Genomic DNA, 16,640 nt, shown 5'->3' with positions numbered 1-16,640 from the left:
TGTGTTTGGATTTGTCCTTAGCTGGTGGTGTGCGTGGAGTGGCGCTTGGCTGGTGGTGTGCGTGGAGTGGTGCTTGGCTGGTGGTGTGCGTGGAGTGATGCTTGGCTGTCTGTGCACGAAGTGGTGCTTGGCTGGCGGTGTGTGTGGAGTTGCGCTTGGCTGGTGGTGTGTGTGGAGTGGCGCTTGGCTGGTGGTGTGTGTGGAGTGGCGCTTGGCTGGTGGTGTGTGTGGAGTGGCGCTTGGCTGGTGGTGTGCGTGGAGTGCTACTTGGCTGTCTGTGCACGGAGTGGTGCTTGCCTGGCGGTGTTTGTGGAGTGGCACTTGGCTTGGGGTGTGCGTGGAGTGGTGCTTGGCTGGTGGTGTGTGTGGAGTGGTGTTTGGCTGGTGGTGTGCATTGACCGGTGCTTGGATGGTGGTGCTCGTGGAGTGGCGCTTGGCTGGCGTTGTGTGTGGAGTGGTACTTGGCTGTCTGTGCACGGAGTGGTGCTTGGCTGGCGTTGTGTGTGGAGTGCCGCTTGGCTTGCAGTGTGCGTGGAGTGTTGCTTGGCTGGTGGTGTGTGTGGAGTGGTACTTGGCTGTCGGTGTGCGCTGAGTGGTGTTTGGCTAGTGGTGTGCATGGTCTGGTGCTTGGATGGTGGTGTCGGTGGACTGGCGCTCGGCTGGCGGTGTGTGAGTAGTTACTTTCTGTTGGTCACTACACACACTGCTAGGTGAGTGACACTCCACGCAGTCCATCATTTTGTGTTGTTGCAATGTCAGAATTGTGGGCATGTGAAAGTGATGGGCCCTTGAATGGCGCTGTCTGCTGGTGTGAGTGTTGAAATGTGATGGGTCCGCGGCTGGCGGTGTGAATGTTTTGTATGTGTCACACGTACGAAAGGTGTATGAATGGCCTGTAAAGAGGTTGGTGCCTTGACGTGGCTTTACAGCTCACGAGCTGTGAGTCAGTGGTTCAGTTTATCATACTTTCAAATACACGCAGTGTATTTCATTTTTTTTAAATTACTTGCGAATACAATTGTATGTACTGAATCATCACTCACCCTCGTGCCAAATCCAACCAGAATGTGTGTGTGCTTGCGGATTAGATGGCTGTGCAGTAATGTTTGTCTTTTACCTCTTTCTGAAGTAGGGTGTACCTTGTCCCTTATTGTGATTATTGTAATGTGTTGCTGTTCTTTCCGGATGGTGTCAATGGTCTGGTTTGTATCAGGTATGAAAGGCGCGTGAATGGCCTGTAAAACGGTTGGTGCCTTGTCGTGGCTTTACAGCTCACGAGTTGCGAGTCACTGGTTCGGTTTTTATGCATTTATTTATTGACAGAGCATTTTATTTTTTTAAATATCTTGTTAATAAAATTTTATGTGCTGAACCATCACTCGCCCTCGTGCCAAATCCAACCTGTATGTGTGTGTCTTTGAGGAATAGTTAGCCGTGCCTTGAATGTTTGACTTTTGAGTAACTATGTTACGGTGTACATTATCGCTATAAATAACTTACAAAATTTAGTTATTATTGTTAAACCATGGAAGTATATGGTCATGTCTTTCTGGTGAAGTCTATTGTTGATTTTTATCCAGAATCTCCTGCAAACTTGAAATTGTCTGTCACAATTTCCTTGAATCACACGCTCTCAAATTGAAAACTTAATTCTCCACCGTACTATTTGGACCTTTTCCTGTTGCAGCCACTATGCCTACCCACGCAAGTGAGGTACCATTTTTATCCGGAGACCTGGGAGAACGCTGGGTGGGAGGAAATTTGTGTGAGCCTAGTGATGCCACGCTTTCCCACACAAAAAAAGTGTGAAAAAACAGATTTTTTCATCAAAAATCGATGTTTGCAAGGGATTCTGGGTAAGGGAACGTTGGAGGATCCACGCAAGCCATACCTCCTTGGAAGCCCCCGGGTGTCTACTTTTCAGAAATGTGTGGGTTTGGTAGGTTTCCCTAGATGGCCGTCTAGCACGGGGCCAAAAACCCAGGTAACCCCTCTTGCAAAAGCTGGTGGTATTGACATTCAATACCACCAGCTTTTACAAGAGGGGTTACCTGGGTTTTTGGCCCCGTGCGAGACGGCCATCTAGGGAAACCTACCAAACCCACACATTTCTGAAAAGTAGACACCCGGGGCCTTCCAAGGAGGTATGGCTTGCGTGGATCCTCCAACGTTCCTTTACCCAGAATCCCTTGCAAACCTCAATTTGAGCTATAAAAAAACATTTTTTTCACACTTTTTTGCATGGGAAAGCGTGGCGTCACTGGGCTCACACAAATTTCCACCCACCCAGCGTTCCCCCAGGTCTCCCGATAAAAATGGTACCTCACTTGCGTGGGTAGGCATAGTGGCTGCAACAGGAAACGGTTCAAATTGTACGGTGGTGAATTTACAATACCCAAATGCAAAACAACCTTGATTTTGGGGGGGGGGCACCTGAGTCTTTGGCCCGGGGCTCGGTGGTATTCTTTGGAAACTACCAAACCCAAACAGTTCTGAAAATTAGACACCTGGGGGAGTCCAGGGAGGTATGGCATGCGTAGGTCCCCCAATGTTTTCCTACCCAGAACTCCTTGCAAACCTTAAAATTAGGTAAAAATATCACTTTCCCAAACTTTTTTGAGTGGGATCTCCGTGCCGGCAAAAATGTCCTACCACCCAGCGTTCCCCTTGTTCTCCCGAGTAAAAGGATACCTCACTTGTGTGGGTGGGCCAAAGGCCTGTGTCTAAGACAGGGGGCTTAATTTGTAAAACTCAAATACTACTTTTTCAAAATTCATTTTCGGACTGTTCTGCTTTGGGGCACCCACACAAGTGAGGTATCCTTTTACTCGGGAGAACAAGGGGAACGCTGGGTGGTAGGACATTTTTGCCGGCACGGAGATCCCACGCAAAAAAGTTTGGAAAAGTGATATTTTTACCTAATTTTAAGGTTTGCAAGGAGTTCTGGGTAGGAAAACATTGGGGGACCTACGCATGTCATACCTCCCTGGACTCCCCCGGGTGTCTACTTTTTAGAATTGTTTGGGTTTTGTAGTTTCCAAAGAATACCACCGAGCCCCGGGCTAAAGACTCAGGTGCCCCCCCCCCCCAAATCAAGGTTGTTTTGCATTTGGGTATTGTAAATTCACCACCGTACAATTTGAACCGTTTCCTGTTGCAGCAACTATGCCTACCCACGCAAGTGAGGTACCATTTTTATCGGGAGACCTGGGGGAACGCTGGGTGGGAGGAAATTTGTGTGAGCCCAGTGACGCCACGCTTTCCCATGCAAAAAAGTGTGAAAAAAATGATTTTTTTTAGTTCAAATTGAGGTTTGCAAGGGATTCTGGGTAAAGGAACATTAGAGGATCCACGCAAGCCATACCTCCTTGGAAGCCCCCGGGTGTCTACTTTTCAGAAATGTATGGGTTTAGTAGGTTTCCATAGATGGCCGTCTAGCACGGGGCCAAAAACCCAGGTAACCCCTCTTGCAAAAGCTGGTTGTATTGAATGTCAATACCGCCAGTTTTTGCAAGAGGGGTTACCTGTGTTTTTGGCCCCGTGCTAGACGGCCATCTAGGGAAACCTACCAATCCCATACATTTCTGAAAAGTAGACACCCGGGGGCTTCCAAGGAGGTATGGCTTGCGTGGATCCCCCAACGTTCCTTTACCCAGAATCCCTTGCAAACCTCAATTTGAGCTAAAAAAAATCATTTTTTTCACACTTTTTTGCATGGGAAAGCGTGGCATTACTGGGCTCACACAAATTCCCTCCCACCCAGCGTTCCCCCAGGTCTCCCGATAAAAATGGTACCTCACTTGCGTGGGTAGGCATAGTGGCTGCAACAGGAAACGGTTCAAATTGTACGGTGGTGAATTTACAATACCCAAATGCAAAACAACCTTGATTTTTGGGGGGGGCACCTGAGTCTTTGGCCCGGGGCTCGGTGGTATTCTTTGGAAACTACCAAACCCAAACAGTTCTGAAAAGTAGACACCCGGGGGAGTCCAGGGAGGTATGGCATGCGTAGGTCCCCCTATGTTTTCCTACCCAGAACTCCTTGCAAACCTTAAAATTAGGTAAAAATATCACTTTTCCAAACTTTTTTGCATGGGATCTCCGTGCCGGCAAAAATGTCCTACCACCCAGCATTCCGCTTGTTCTCCCGAGTAAAAGGATACCTCACTTGTGTGGGTGGGCCAAAGGCCTGTGTCTAAGGCAGGGGGCTTAATTTGTAAAACTCAAATACTACTTTTTTAAAATTCATTTTCGGACTGTTCTGCTTTGGGGCACCCACACAAGTGAGGTATCCTTTTACTCGGGAGAACAAGGGGAACGCTGAATGGTAGGACATTTTTGCCGGCACGGAGATCCCACGCAAAAAAGTTTGGAAAAGTGATATTTTTACCTAATTTTAAGGTTTGCAAGGAGTTCTGGGTAGGAAAACATTGGGGGACCTACGCATGCCATACCTCCCTGGACTCCCCCGGGTGTCTACTTTTCAGAACTGTTTGGGTTTGGTAGTTTCCAAAGAATACCACCGAGCCCCGGGCCAAAGACTCAGGTGCCCCCCCCCCCCCCAAAAATCAAGGTTGTTTTGCAATTGGCTATTGTAAATTCACCACAATACGATTTGAACCGTTTCCTGTTGCAGCCACTATGCCTACCCATGCAAGTGAGGTACCATTTTTTCCGGGAGACCTGGGGGAACGCTGGGTGGGTGGAAATTTGTTGATCCACGCAGATTCCAGAACTTTCCACCACAGAAATGTTAGGAAAAAGTGTTTTTTTTGTCAAAATCTTAGCTTTGCAAGGGATTCTGGGTAACAAAATCTGAGGGTAGGCAGAGGAGTCACCCCATCCTGAATTTCCCTGGGTGTCTCCTTTTCAAAAATGTATAGGTTTGCTAGGTTTCCTTAGGTGCTGGCAGAGCTAGGGCGCAAAAACAAAAGGTAGTCTTTTTGTCCAAAAAGTGCAAAATTTTACTGGGAAATTGAGGTGCGACCATGTTGCGTTTTGCGCTGTTTCATGTCGCAGCCACTATGCCTACCCACGCAAGTGAGGTACCATTTTTTTGGGGAGACCTGGGGGAACGCTGGGTTGGTGGAAATTTGTTGATCCACGCAGATTCCAGAACTTTCCACCACAGAAATATTAGGGAAATGTGTTTTTTTTGTCAAAATCTTAGCTTTGCAAGGGATTCTGGGTAACAAAACCTGAGGGTAGGCAGAGGAGTCACCCCATCCTGAATTTCCCTGGGTGTCTACTTTTGAAAAATGTATAGGTTTGCTAGGTTTCCTTAGGTGCTGGCAGAGCTAGGGCGCAAAAACAAAAGGTAGTCTTTTTGTCCAAAAAGTGCAAAATTTTACTGGGAAATTGAGGTGCGACCATGTTGCGTTTTGCGCTGTTTCATGTCGCAGCCACTATGCCTACCCACGCAAGTGAGGTACCATTTTTTTCGGGAGACCTGGGGGAACGCTGGGTTGGTGGAAATTTGTTGATCCACGCAGATTCCAGAACTTTCCACCACAGAAATGTTAGGGAAATGTGTTTTTTTTTGTCAAAATCTTAGCTTTGCAAGGGATTCTGGGTAACAAAACCTGAGGGTAGGCAGAGGAGTCACCCCATCCTGAATTTCCCTGGGTGTCTACTTTTCAAAAATGTATAGGTTTGCTAGGTTTCCTTAGGTGCTGGCAGAGCTAGGGCGCAAAAACAAAAGGTAGTCTTTTTGTCCAAAAAGTGCAAAATTTTACTGGGAAATTGAGGTGCGACCATGTTGTGTTTTGCGCTGTTTCATGTCGCAGCCACTATGCCTACCCACGCAAGTGAGGTACCATTTTTTCCGGGAGACTTGGGGGAACACTGGGTGGGTGGAAATTTGTTGATCCACGCAGATTCCAGAACTTTCCTCCACAGAAATGTGAGGAAAATGTGTTTTTTTTTGTCAAAAATCTTAGCTTTGCAAGGGATTCTGGGTAAGAAAACCTGGGGGTAGGCAGACGAATCACCCCATCCTGAATTCCCCTGTGTGTCTAGTTTTCAAAAATGTATAGGTTTGCTAGGTTTCCCTAGGTGCTGGCCGAGCTAGGGCACAAAAACAAAAGGTAGTCTCTTTGTCCAAAGAGCGCAAGATTTCACTGGGAAATTGAGGTGCAACCACGTTGCGTTTTGCGCTGTTTCGTGTCGCAGCCACTATGCCTACCCAGGCAAGTGAGGTACCATTTTTTTTGGGAGACCTGGGGAAACACTGGGTGGGTGGAAATTTGTTGATCCACGCAGATTCCAGAACTTTCCTCCACAGAAATGTGAGGAAAATGTGTTTTTTTTGTCAAATTCTTAGCTTTGCAAGGGATTCTGGGTAACAAGACCTGGTGGTAGGCAGTCGAGTCACCCCATCCTGAATTCCCCTGGGTGTCTACTTTTCAAAAATGTATAGGTTTGCTAGGTTTCCCTAGGTGTTGGCAGAGCTAGGGTGCAAAAACTACAGGTAGGCACTTTGCTAAAAAAGGGTCAATTTGTAACTGCAAAATTTAAGTGTCACCACGTTGCATTTTGCGCCGTGTCCTGTCGCAGGCACAAGGCCGACCCACACAAGTGAGGTACCGTTTTTATTGGGAGACTTGGGGTAATTCAGATTTGTAATTCAACTGTTATTACCAATTGAGCTTTCGCGCATTTCTCCCTTTCAATGAAAGACATTGAGTAAAAAAAAAGAATTTTTGAAAAATGACCAATAATTCCCATGCTAGTATGAGTATTCCCAATTTTGAAAATTAGCAATTATATACTGTTTCTGAACTCTATAATTTGTACCCAATTCAGAAATACATAGGTGTCTTTCATACAGATTTTTCCATGTATACATTTTCCTAGACAAAGTGTTCTATACCCAGTAAATGAAAAAATACCATTGCAAGTTGCTGCTCAGTTTTTGGATCTGGGTTCGTCGGGTTCTTGGTAAAACTACAAGTCCTATATATCCCCACAGCCAGGAAGGTCTAACGGATGTAACGGTATATTGCTTTCCAAGAGTTGTCAAAATTAGAAAAAGTTATAGGTGAAAACGTTGAGACAAAAGGCTATTTTTTTCAACAAATTTTCAATTATTCCAATATTTAACTGTTAGTTTCTATAAAGAAACCTTCATGGATTTAGACAAATGACCCCTTTCTGCATTCAGAATTTTGTCTACTTTTCGAAAATGTACAGCTTTCTAGGATCCATTATTGCTTTCAAACTCATTTCTACCATTAACTGGAAGGAGGTGGAAAGCTCTAAAAATAGCAAAAATAGGCAATGTCCCAGAAAAATGCCAAAACTTTGTGAAAAATGTCGGTTCTCTGACAAAAGACTGTCATTTCCTAAAAGCTGAGAAAATGGAGATTTCAGCCCCACAAGCCCTTTTTTGATAACATTTTCAGGGAAAAACCCAGAGGCTTTCATTTGCAGCCCGTTTTTCCCATTTTTCTGAAAAAAACGAAAAAACACTATATTTTGGTTAATTTCCGGGACCCCTCCAAGGGAATCCACAAACCCTGGGTGCCTTTAGAATCCACATGATGTTGGAAGAAAAGGACGCAAATTTGGCGTGGATACCTTATGTGGTCAAAAAGTTACAAGGGCCTAAGCGCGCACTACCCCAAATCGCCAAAAAAGGGCTTAGCACAGGAGGGGAAAAGGCCTAGCAGCGAAGGGGTTAAGGGTAAAAGAGCAGTGCTGCATGCCCTCATCCCCTGTTTAATTGTATTTGGCCCCTGAGTGTAGGGTCTCTGGGGCCTTTTAAGGGTTAGAAAAGGAGGTCACACAGCCTCCTTCCCCTTTTTATTGAAATTTTGCTACTGGGAATGGCCTCCCCGGCGCCAGTAAAGGGCCATGGAGGGAGCTACATGCCTCCTTCCCCATAATATATATGCTTTGGTCCCAGGGGATGGGGTCCCAGGGGCCTGACAGCCAACCCTATGCTCCTCATGCCAAAGGCTGTGTGAGGTGTGGGTTTGGCAGCCTGCTGGGGGTTTGGGCATGGGGCCAGGTGGCAGGCCAACTCATGTGGCCAAACCCCCTCTGCACACTGCCAAAGACTGTGTGCAGCCTGTGGTTGGCTGACGGCGGGGAGTTGAGAGCAAGCCCTAGCTGCAAGAAAGGCCCTCTGGCCAATCCCACGCCACGCATGGCTAAACACTGTGCTCAGCGTGGTATTGCCTGCCTACAGGTTGTTGCATGTGGGGTGTTGGACGCAGAGCCTGACATGATATGTCATCAGTGATGTCATATATGATATCATAGAACATGTCATGAGTGATGTAATATGTGAGGTCATAAGCAGGTCAAGGCAGGGACGCCAATTATAGTTAGCTCTTCTAACTGTAAAGTCAGAATCAATCATTCTTTCCTCTGCTCCTAGAGCATGTGTGAGAAAATTCCTCTTTTTGTATAGTCACCCTCAATTTTTGCTGGTAATGATGGTTTTCAACTACTGCTGTCTATTCCCTATTGTATATGTTCTAACCTGTTAAACATGGTAAAATTGGCTAATCCCCAGTTGGTATATATTACTTTCATACATGTGCAGACTGATTTCTGTAGCTTTTAATTCTTCAGGTGTCAAGATTAAGCAGGGTGTCCGAGACTTGAGGATGGCTATGAGAACCCCAGTGAGATGCATCTCTATAAGGCTGTGGCGGACCGGCATATTGCAGCAGGTGCGGCATTAATAGTTCCCCAGTCTGGGTTAAAAGAGGAATTTCTGGGTCACAACAAGTAGTGGAAATATTTAAACAATACAAAGACATTAAGAAACAGTCAGCTGCCGTGTGTGCTATATTGGCTCCTCCCTTGCTCCCAGTTTGTTTGACATTCCTGTCCTACAGGCATTTTATTTATTTCCTCATTACTCTTTCTCTGTAATCTACCGTCTTTGCCTGTTACTCTTACCTTGCTCTTTGGACTGTGCTTTGACTTTGACATACCTCTGTAGTTTTCGATCTGCGGTTTAATATCTCTGTGCCTGTTATGTTGAATTTTCTCCCTAGACTCTCTTTTCGCTTTGTTTTGTCATATTTTCCTTTCCCTGCTAAGAGTTCCGATCCCTTTCCTGGGGCTGGGGTCTACCAGCTTCACTCCTGCTTAGCTTATATTCACAGCAGCCCACCGAGCTGAAGCCAGTGTGTATACAGGCTTATTATATGTTATTACGTACATGTCATTAATATTTTTAGGCACAGGATGTTGCTTCTCTGATTAGTATGTCGCTATACCATCTAAGAGACTCCATTAACCCCTTCACTGCGGGCCGATTCCCCTGCTGTGCTGGGGCGGAAGGGGGCCGCACAGCGCCCCCATGCTCATGACGAGCTCAGCTCGTCATGAGTCATGGTTCTCGTGTGGTCATTACGAGCTGAGCTGGTCATGACCACGCCCGTTCCTTAGAACTCCCAGCACAGCAGGGGAATTAGCCCCGTGTGTGAGCGTTCTAACGGTCATGACAAGCTCAGCTCGTCATGAGCACACAAGAACCGTGGCTTATGACAAGCTGAGCTCATCATGAGCGTGGGAGGGGTTAACATCCTACTGCGACCAGAAGCATTACATAAAAAAATCATGCTAAAGGTGGTGTTTTTTGTATCTCACTCTCTTTTAAACCCACACCTCTAACCCTCTGGGGTTTGACCCTGTCTGGCGCATCCTTCTAAGTATGGAGTTGGACACACTCTGAAGAGTGGAGCAGGTCGCTGTCAGAACTGGTCAGATAACATTCACAAAACCTCAAGAGCAGGTGAAGCTGTTAATATAATTATTTTAGACAGGACAGAGCCCTACTTTTAAATAATAAGATAGTCATCACTAAGTTTGTCTTTTAGCCTACAAGATACAATGCCTGGCATTTAAAAGTAGAATGTGTAAGAATTTCATGTTGGCATGTTCCTACAGTGACTAGCCCCTAAAGCTATTTTCAATTAATAGTATGCAGGTGTTCCCATGAGAAAAAACAAAGTGCCCTTAAAATACCATTGTTGCTTACTTTCATTTGGGATAAGCTACAAGCATCCCTCTCTCGAGTATTTCAACTTCCATTTCAGTGAGTATGTCAGAAGGTAAACTTTGTGGACACAAACCCCTTGGTGTGTTCGGCCTCTGCTCCATCACAGTCAGCCTGAAATTGTACCAAGGTCCTGGTTAACCACAGACAACTACACAGCTTCCACAACTTGGTGGAAGACTCTCAGGTGCACAGCGTTCAAATGACTGTGAAAGTCTAAATGTTTAAACACAGTTCATAATAAAGTAATCTTCACAATGTTGAAAGTTTCCATTTGTTTTAATCCAAACTCATTAGATTCATGAGTACTTAATGTATGTTTCAGAATTGTCTTTCATAAACGTATTCCAACAGTATATCATCCAACATTAACAGTCCCAATGCATTTCGGGCTGAAGACTAGCCCTTCCTCAGGGGAATGCTCTACAACATAAAAAAGCCATCAATCTGTAACTAAATGGTTTACCAAGACACCATACTTCACAGTTACATAAGTGGTGTAGGTGAACATATGCCTTCATGCTTAAAACACAACCAAGTGTGCAAACTTAAAACCGGTGACAACCATATGTACATAACGGGCGTGTAAATGAGTTAATAACACGAGAAATAGAACTAATGAAAGGACACCAAAGTGCTGTACATTAATAATGACATGCCACCAAACTCGGCAATCCATAGGGTTTGAAAAGTGTAAAGGATAGTAATCCATGTGCCCAACAAACGAGAAACAAATGTGAGCTCTACTCACGGAAACGAAACCATCCAAGTTGCACTCAGGTCACCAGAACCTGTAAAAACGTGAAAGCGCGTTTGTACCCAAAATGCTGAATAAACCAGATCAAGGCTCCAGTACAGCTGTCCCCAGTAGAGGTACTTACAATTTAGGCGCAGCAAGTGCTTCCCGGTAAGGTAACGTGCTTGAACAGGGTGATCGACCGTGTTAGTCAGTGTGATTAAAGAACGGGCTACATGAGCACTAAAAATAAACGAAGGACTCGGAACCAAAGAAAAAAGTGTGGGCGCCATGTTTGAAGAGTCAAGTAATGAAAAAAATTATACGAACAATCAACAAAATATCATGTGGATAAACAAATGGTGAAAAATTGACATTTGATAACCACAAAGAATACAAATGTGAGATAACACGCACAATGGTCCATGACAGGATGCACATGATAACAATGATAACAATGTCCCACTCATTAGATAGACATGGCCAGTGATGTACACTCTATAGGTAACACAGGAATTCCATCCTGTCATTTAATCTGTGCGGCTGCATCGTCGCCAGGGAGCGGATCCAAAAGTTCTCTCTTTTTAGTAATGTGTTTTTGTTATTATGTGTTACTTTGACTTGCTCCAATACTTCTAATTGGCATTTTACTTTTTCTCTCTCAGCCTTCTGCATTAAACTTTAACAATCCATAGCCCCATTTCCCTGATTAGATTTTAATAATTTTAGAGTCACTTTTTCTAATTACATTTTTCTTGATTTTTAGAAATATGAGTTGTTTTTTCCTTTTTAATTGTTTAGGTACTGTCAAATATTTAGCACATGTCCTTAATTTACGTCTGCCATCTCTGTGGGGTTGCTACCACAAGTTCAGCACAGATTCATTTTATTGATTTTTTTATTGAACCTGAGATAATTTTGGACTTATTACTTAGAAAGAACTCACATCCTTCCTAACTAATAACCTATTTTCTCACAGGACGGTTAAATGTGTCTCAGGCATCAAACTGGTCTTCTTCAATACTGTCTGGTTGCTTCTGCTCATTTAGGGGTAGATGTATCAACATACCCCTTTGCGATTTCTAAATAGCGATTTTTAAGGAATGGCTATTTAGAAATCGCAAAATGGGATGTATGTAGAAAATCGCTATTTTTTGGCGATTTCTTAATCTTCCTTATTAGCGAATTCGCAATTAAGGAATAATCTCCCATACATTCCTACGGGCCATGAATGATTGTGAAATAATTCTCAATTTGCGATTTGCAATTTGCAAATCGCAAATTGAGAATAATTTCAAGGGTGCAGGGGTGTCTCAAGGACACCCTGCTGCACCCCTGAAATTTACATGTTTGTGCATATGGCGCACATACATGCCCTATGGGCATGTATGTGCTTCACATGCCACCTTCACAAATGCCAAATTGTGCATTTTTAAAAGAATTTGGAAATTGCGATTCCTTAAATGCTTAAGCAAAATAAGGAATCGCAAATTTTTGCGATTCCTTATTTTGCAAATTTTTGTTACATGCAAAAACATGCAAAAAGACCGTTTGCGATTCGCAAACGCCGAAATTCTGCGAATTCCGGCCTTTGTGAAACGCAAACGGCTTGATACATCTAGCCCTTACTGTTTTGACATCCTTCAGCCTACCATTCTAGAGATCAGGTTTTCAGCTTTTTGCTGCATAGAATTGAGACTTAGTGGGGCAGTTTTACCATTCTTCAATGCAACACAAAGCAGCAAAGGAACTTGCAGTGCTGCGTTGTGTGAAAGAAAGAGAGCAGAAATGTTTCATAGTTACAAACCTAAGAAGCATTTCTGCTCTCTCCTTTTGGTGGTGAACTCTGTACTGCCTGGCACCAAAACAGGCACAGGTGTACCATAATAGAAAGGTGTCTGCCTTACAGGAAGAAAAACAGGGTTCAATCCACTATAGTCAATAGGACCTGGGTAAATTATTGGTATGAAAGGAAGGGGTCCAAGACCAAACAAATAAGTCAAACTTAATTACAATTATTATACAATAAACTCAGAAAGCAAAGCTATTGGATGCAAATGAATTTAATTTGGATTTGCATGCACATCATTTTCAATGATTGTAACTCATAATACATTTTATTATAAACATCACAGGTTTAAATGTACGTGCCCACATACACAACAGGAGGGGAAAGGGGGGAATTGAGTGAGGGAAGTGTCAAGAAAAGGGTAGGGGTAATCTGTGTCATTCAGTGACAAGTCATCATTCTTAATTCACAAGACTGTGTACAAGTGGTCCTAATTGATAGAAGGCCACATACGAGGCTCAAATGAGTCCTAAAGTATTACTCACGAACAAAGGCCTGACTCCGCTAGAGCTGTTAGTGTCTTGTTTGGGATCGGAGTAGGTCAAGGGTGACGTGGTCAACGTTTCGACCCGGAATAATGTGCTACATGTGAAGAATCCACTCTCCATTGTTTTCTAATGAAAGTATTAGTGGTGACAGCATTCAACCAGTTTTTAAGAACCAACTAATGAACTCCTCCAGTCCGACCTACTGGAATTCTATAAAGTACAAGTGGTGATCTTTCCACCACTTCTATGAATTGACTACTGGACTGCTTGAGAAGCTCATCATTGATCTGACGACTTATCAATTTTCCACCTCTCTCACCCCTTGCAATAGGAGGCGCCCACCCACAACCTTCTCCGTCCTGACGAAGACCCAACTTGTAAGGAACACTATCCTACGGTTATTCCGGGTCGAAACGTTGACCACGTCACCCTTGACCTACTCCGATCCCAAACAAGACACTAACAGCTCTAGCGGAGTCAGGCCTTTGTTCATGAGTAATACTTTAGGACTCATTTGAGCCTCGTATGTGGCCTTCTATCAATAAGGACCACTTGTACACAGTCTTGTGAATTAAGAATGATGACTTGTCACTGAATGACACAGATTACCCCTACCCTTTTCTTGACACATCCCTCACTCAATTCCCCCCTTTCCCCTCCTGTTGTGTATGTGGGCACGTACATTTAAACCTGTGATGTTTATAATAAAATGTATTATGAGTTACAATCATTGAAAATGATGTGCATGCAAATCCGAAATAAATTCATTTGCATCTAATAGCTTTGCTTTCTGAGTTTATTGTATAATAATTGTAATTAAGTTTGACTTATTTGTTTGGTCTTGGACCCCTTCCTTTCATACCAATGCCTTACAGGAAGGACAATCCTTAATGGCATATTCCTCTTTCTATGTGTGCTGCAGAGTGCAGCCCACGTGGAAAGAGGATTTAACGAGTAGAAATAAAGATATTGCTCCTCATTATGCCTCTGTCTGGGATGGGGCACTCTTTTGGCACAAAAAATAATGTTTACAAGTTTTTGTAAATCTGAGTTTGAGTCAAAATACATGGGTGAATGCGTGGGAATGCCCTTGCTTCATCCATGTAATGTATACACGATGCAAAGTAACACAAGTCATTACTTTGTATTTACTAAACCACCCAAAGCCACACTAAATGGCTTCGCATGGATTAGTAAATCTACAAATAAGGACTTGCATTGCCTTGCAATGACTTGTGTCATGCCCCTTAATGCTTTACAGCAAGTGGTTGCATTCAAAATGGCTACAGTGTCTTCAATGATATACAGAAACAATGGAAGGTTATATATTGAGTGATATCTGGTGGGGCCATCTAGAGTCAGACGGTTTTCTAGAAAAACGGTCATAACAGCCCCTAGGTTTGAGAGTTTAGAGAAGGCATGCTCTACTATTAAAAGTTCTGCAAAAAGTACAAGTGAATATGGGGACTAAATGTAACATACCAGATCGTTACGGTGTCCTCCGGGCAAGGATCAAGCAAAGAAGAGAATACTGTCTTTCTAGTTTCTTTGAAAATCTTCGTCCCAGTGCCTGACCAGTATGAATCTAACAGGTGTTGTCCACAACAATGTCACAGTGTCACTAATAGTGCACAATCGTTTCAGAGAAACTCCCTTTCTCGCCTGGCATTCTGATGTGTCTGCTCCATCAATTCTTTATCTTAAGTACTGCACCTGAAAGTTCAGTATGCAACCAGTGCGGTTTGAATACCCTCAGATGCAAAACACAACTAATTTGTGTTTCGGTTACTCAGAAATCAAAGCCATCTTCTCTCCTGTTAGGAAACGAAAAGTCACAGAGCTATAGGAAACAAAAAAAGAAAATGCAAAGGAGACACAAATCTCTTTGAAATATTAAGACAACAAAGCTTCAACATATGAAAGAACTAATACCATGGAATGGTGTTTACTTTGTGCAAAAATAAATTAATGCCGTAGTTGTGGAAAACCAAAGCTACATAGTCTCGCTTTCAACTTACACATCTTTCTTCTTACACCTTTTGCCTCTAGTTTCAAATATTTCTCTTGCTAATTTTTTCTAATTTATAATTTTTCTCTTATTTTGGGTCAAATTATGATGATGAAAAATAAGCTCAGAATCCAAACATGTATGTTGGTGCCCACATCTGTATCCAGTGGCTCGAAGCAAGCACTGCCAAGGTGGCATGAGTGCAATAGATGTGTAGCCTGACAAACAATTTTACTAGGTAGTACTGAACAAACCATCAGTCCTTAGACCACTTTGATCTTGGTTTCGGGAAGCTCTGAAGTAAAATTTCACTCATCTTCGTACATAGTATGATTGTATTTCCAGAGCAAATCATTTTGTTATCACCACATCAGATTTTCCCCCAACATACCTTCAATTTCCGGGTGCCTGAGAAGGATCATGATACCATATCGCAGAGTTGTGCTGACTGTCTCAGTACCGGCGAAGAAGAGGTTCACTGTAGATACCACAAGGTTTTCATTATGGAATTCAGTCTCTGGATTCTCCCTTTCCTGCAGTCAATAAAACAAAGGAGCATTTAGGGAAACAAGTAGATGCAAATTCACAGGGCAGGAGCTAGTCATTCCTGAAATACCCTTAATTCTGATCCTAGGGGAAGGTATTCAAATGAGAATAGAACCAAAAGAAATTGCATTGCTATGTTCTCGCTTCTTTTCATTTTGTGATTGCAAATGTCCAGTGCGACTATGGCCCTTTGGTCATCTCTGTGTTACCTTATTGTCCCAATGACTGTGTTTTTGAAGATAAGACAGCGGAGGGGAGACAATAGTGACATCCTCATTTCAAAGACTGCCCTCTTTTACAAGCAAAGCTTGGCGAATGGAATATACACTACAACAACATCATGTCAGAAATATTGGTAACTATATTGAACTTAGATACTTATAACGTGCATGACATAAATGTTGAGTATGAAAATATTAGCAGTTATGTTATAGCAAATACTGAAATTGACAACAAAAACAAAGACTACATTTATATAGAATTTCTTAATAAAACAATATATCCATAATATGGATTTAAAATATAAAAAAGTAAATATACAAAAACGTAGGTTTTTCCAATCAAAACATATTAAAACGTTTTATTAAGTAGTATATATTTTTTAAAAAGATGTATTAAGTTCTAAGATTTTTCCAAACAAAAAAAATATTTTAACTCACTAAATATGCAATCACTAAAATGTTATATATTATTATACTGTATAAGCTTAAACCGTGTAGTACTGGACAACAGCTTTACTCCCATTTGAATTTGTTCACTGCAAGTCTGTGATGTGTTTGGGTATGATTTCCTGCCATTTGCCTTGTATTTTGTCTTGGGGGTCTATCTGAATGTAAAGCTCTGCATACATGTGATTACTTTTCTGCAACCTGACATGGCATACAATTCTATCATAGTGCGAGTGGGCATAGGTTCCTCCGGAAAGGTAGGACACATCTCTTTGGCATTATGTGATAACTTTGGATATTGTAGAAATTGACCTGCAGTTAGCCCAA

The 16,640-nt window shown here is 43.0% G+C and overlaps 1 protein-coding gene across 1 annotated transcript in view; it reads right to left on the bottom strand.

Moving 5' to 3' along the window:
* Positions 1–16,640, bottom strand: part of LOC147692397 (cytochrome P450 2A13-like) — a 326,869-nt gene that overhangs the window by 68,052 nt on the left and 242,177 nt on the right. Inside the window, exon 6 of the mRNA XM_086938614.1 lies at positions 15,491–15,632. Within this exon, the coding sequence (XP_086794740.1) occupies positions 15,491–15,632 (142 nt within the window). The remainder of the gene's footprint in view (positions 1–15,490; positions 15,633–16,640) is intronic.

This window comes from Lissotriton vulgaris, chromosome 9 (genome assembly GCF_964263255.1).
Source record: "Lissotriton vulgaris chromosome 9, aLisVul1.2, whole genome shotgun sequence".
NCBI classification, from domain to species: Eukaryota; Metazoa; Chordata; class Amphibia; order Caudata; family Salamandridae; genus Lissotriton; species Lissotriton vulgaris.
This window is presented reverse-complemented; position numbering and strand designations above follow the sequence as displayed.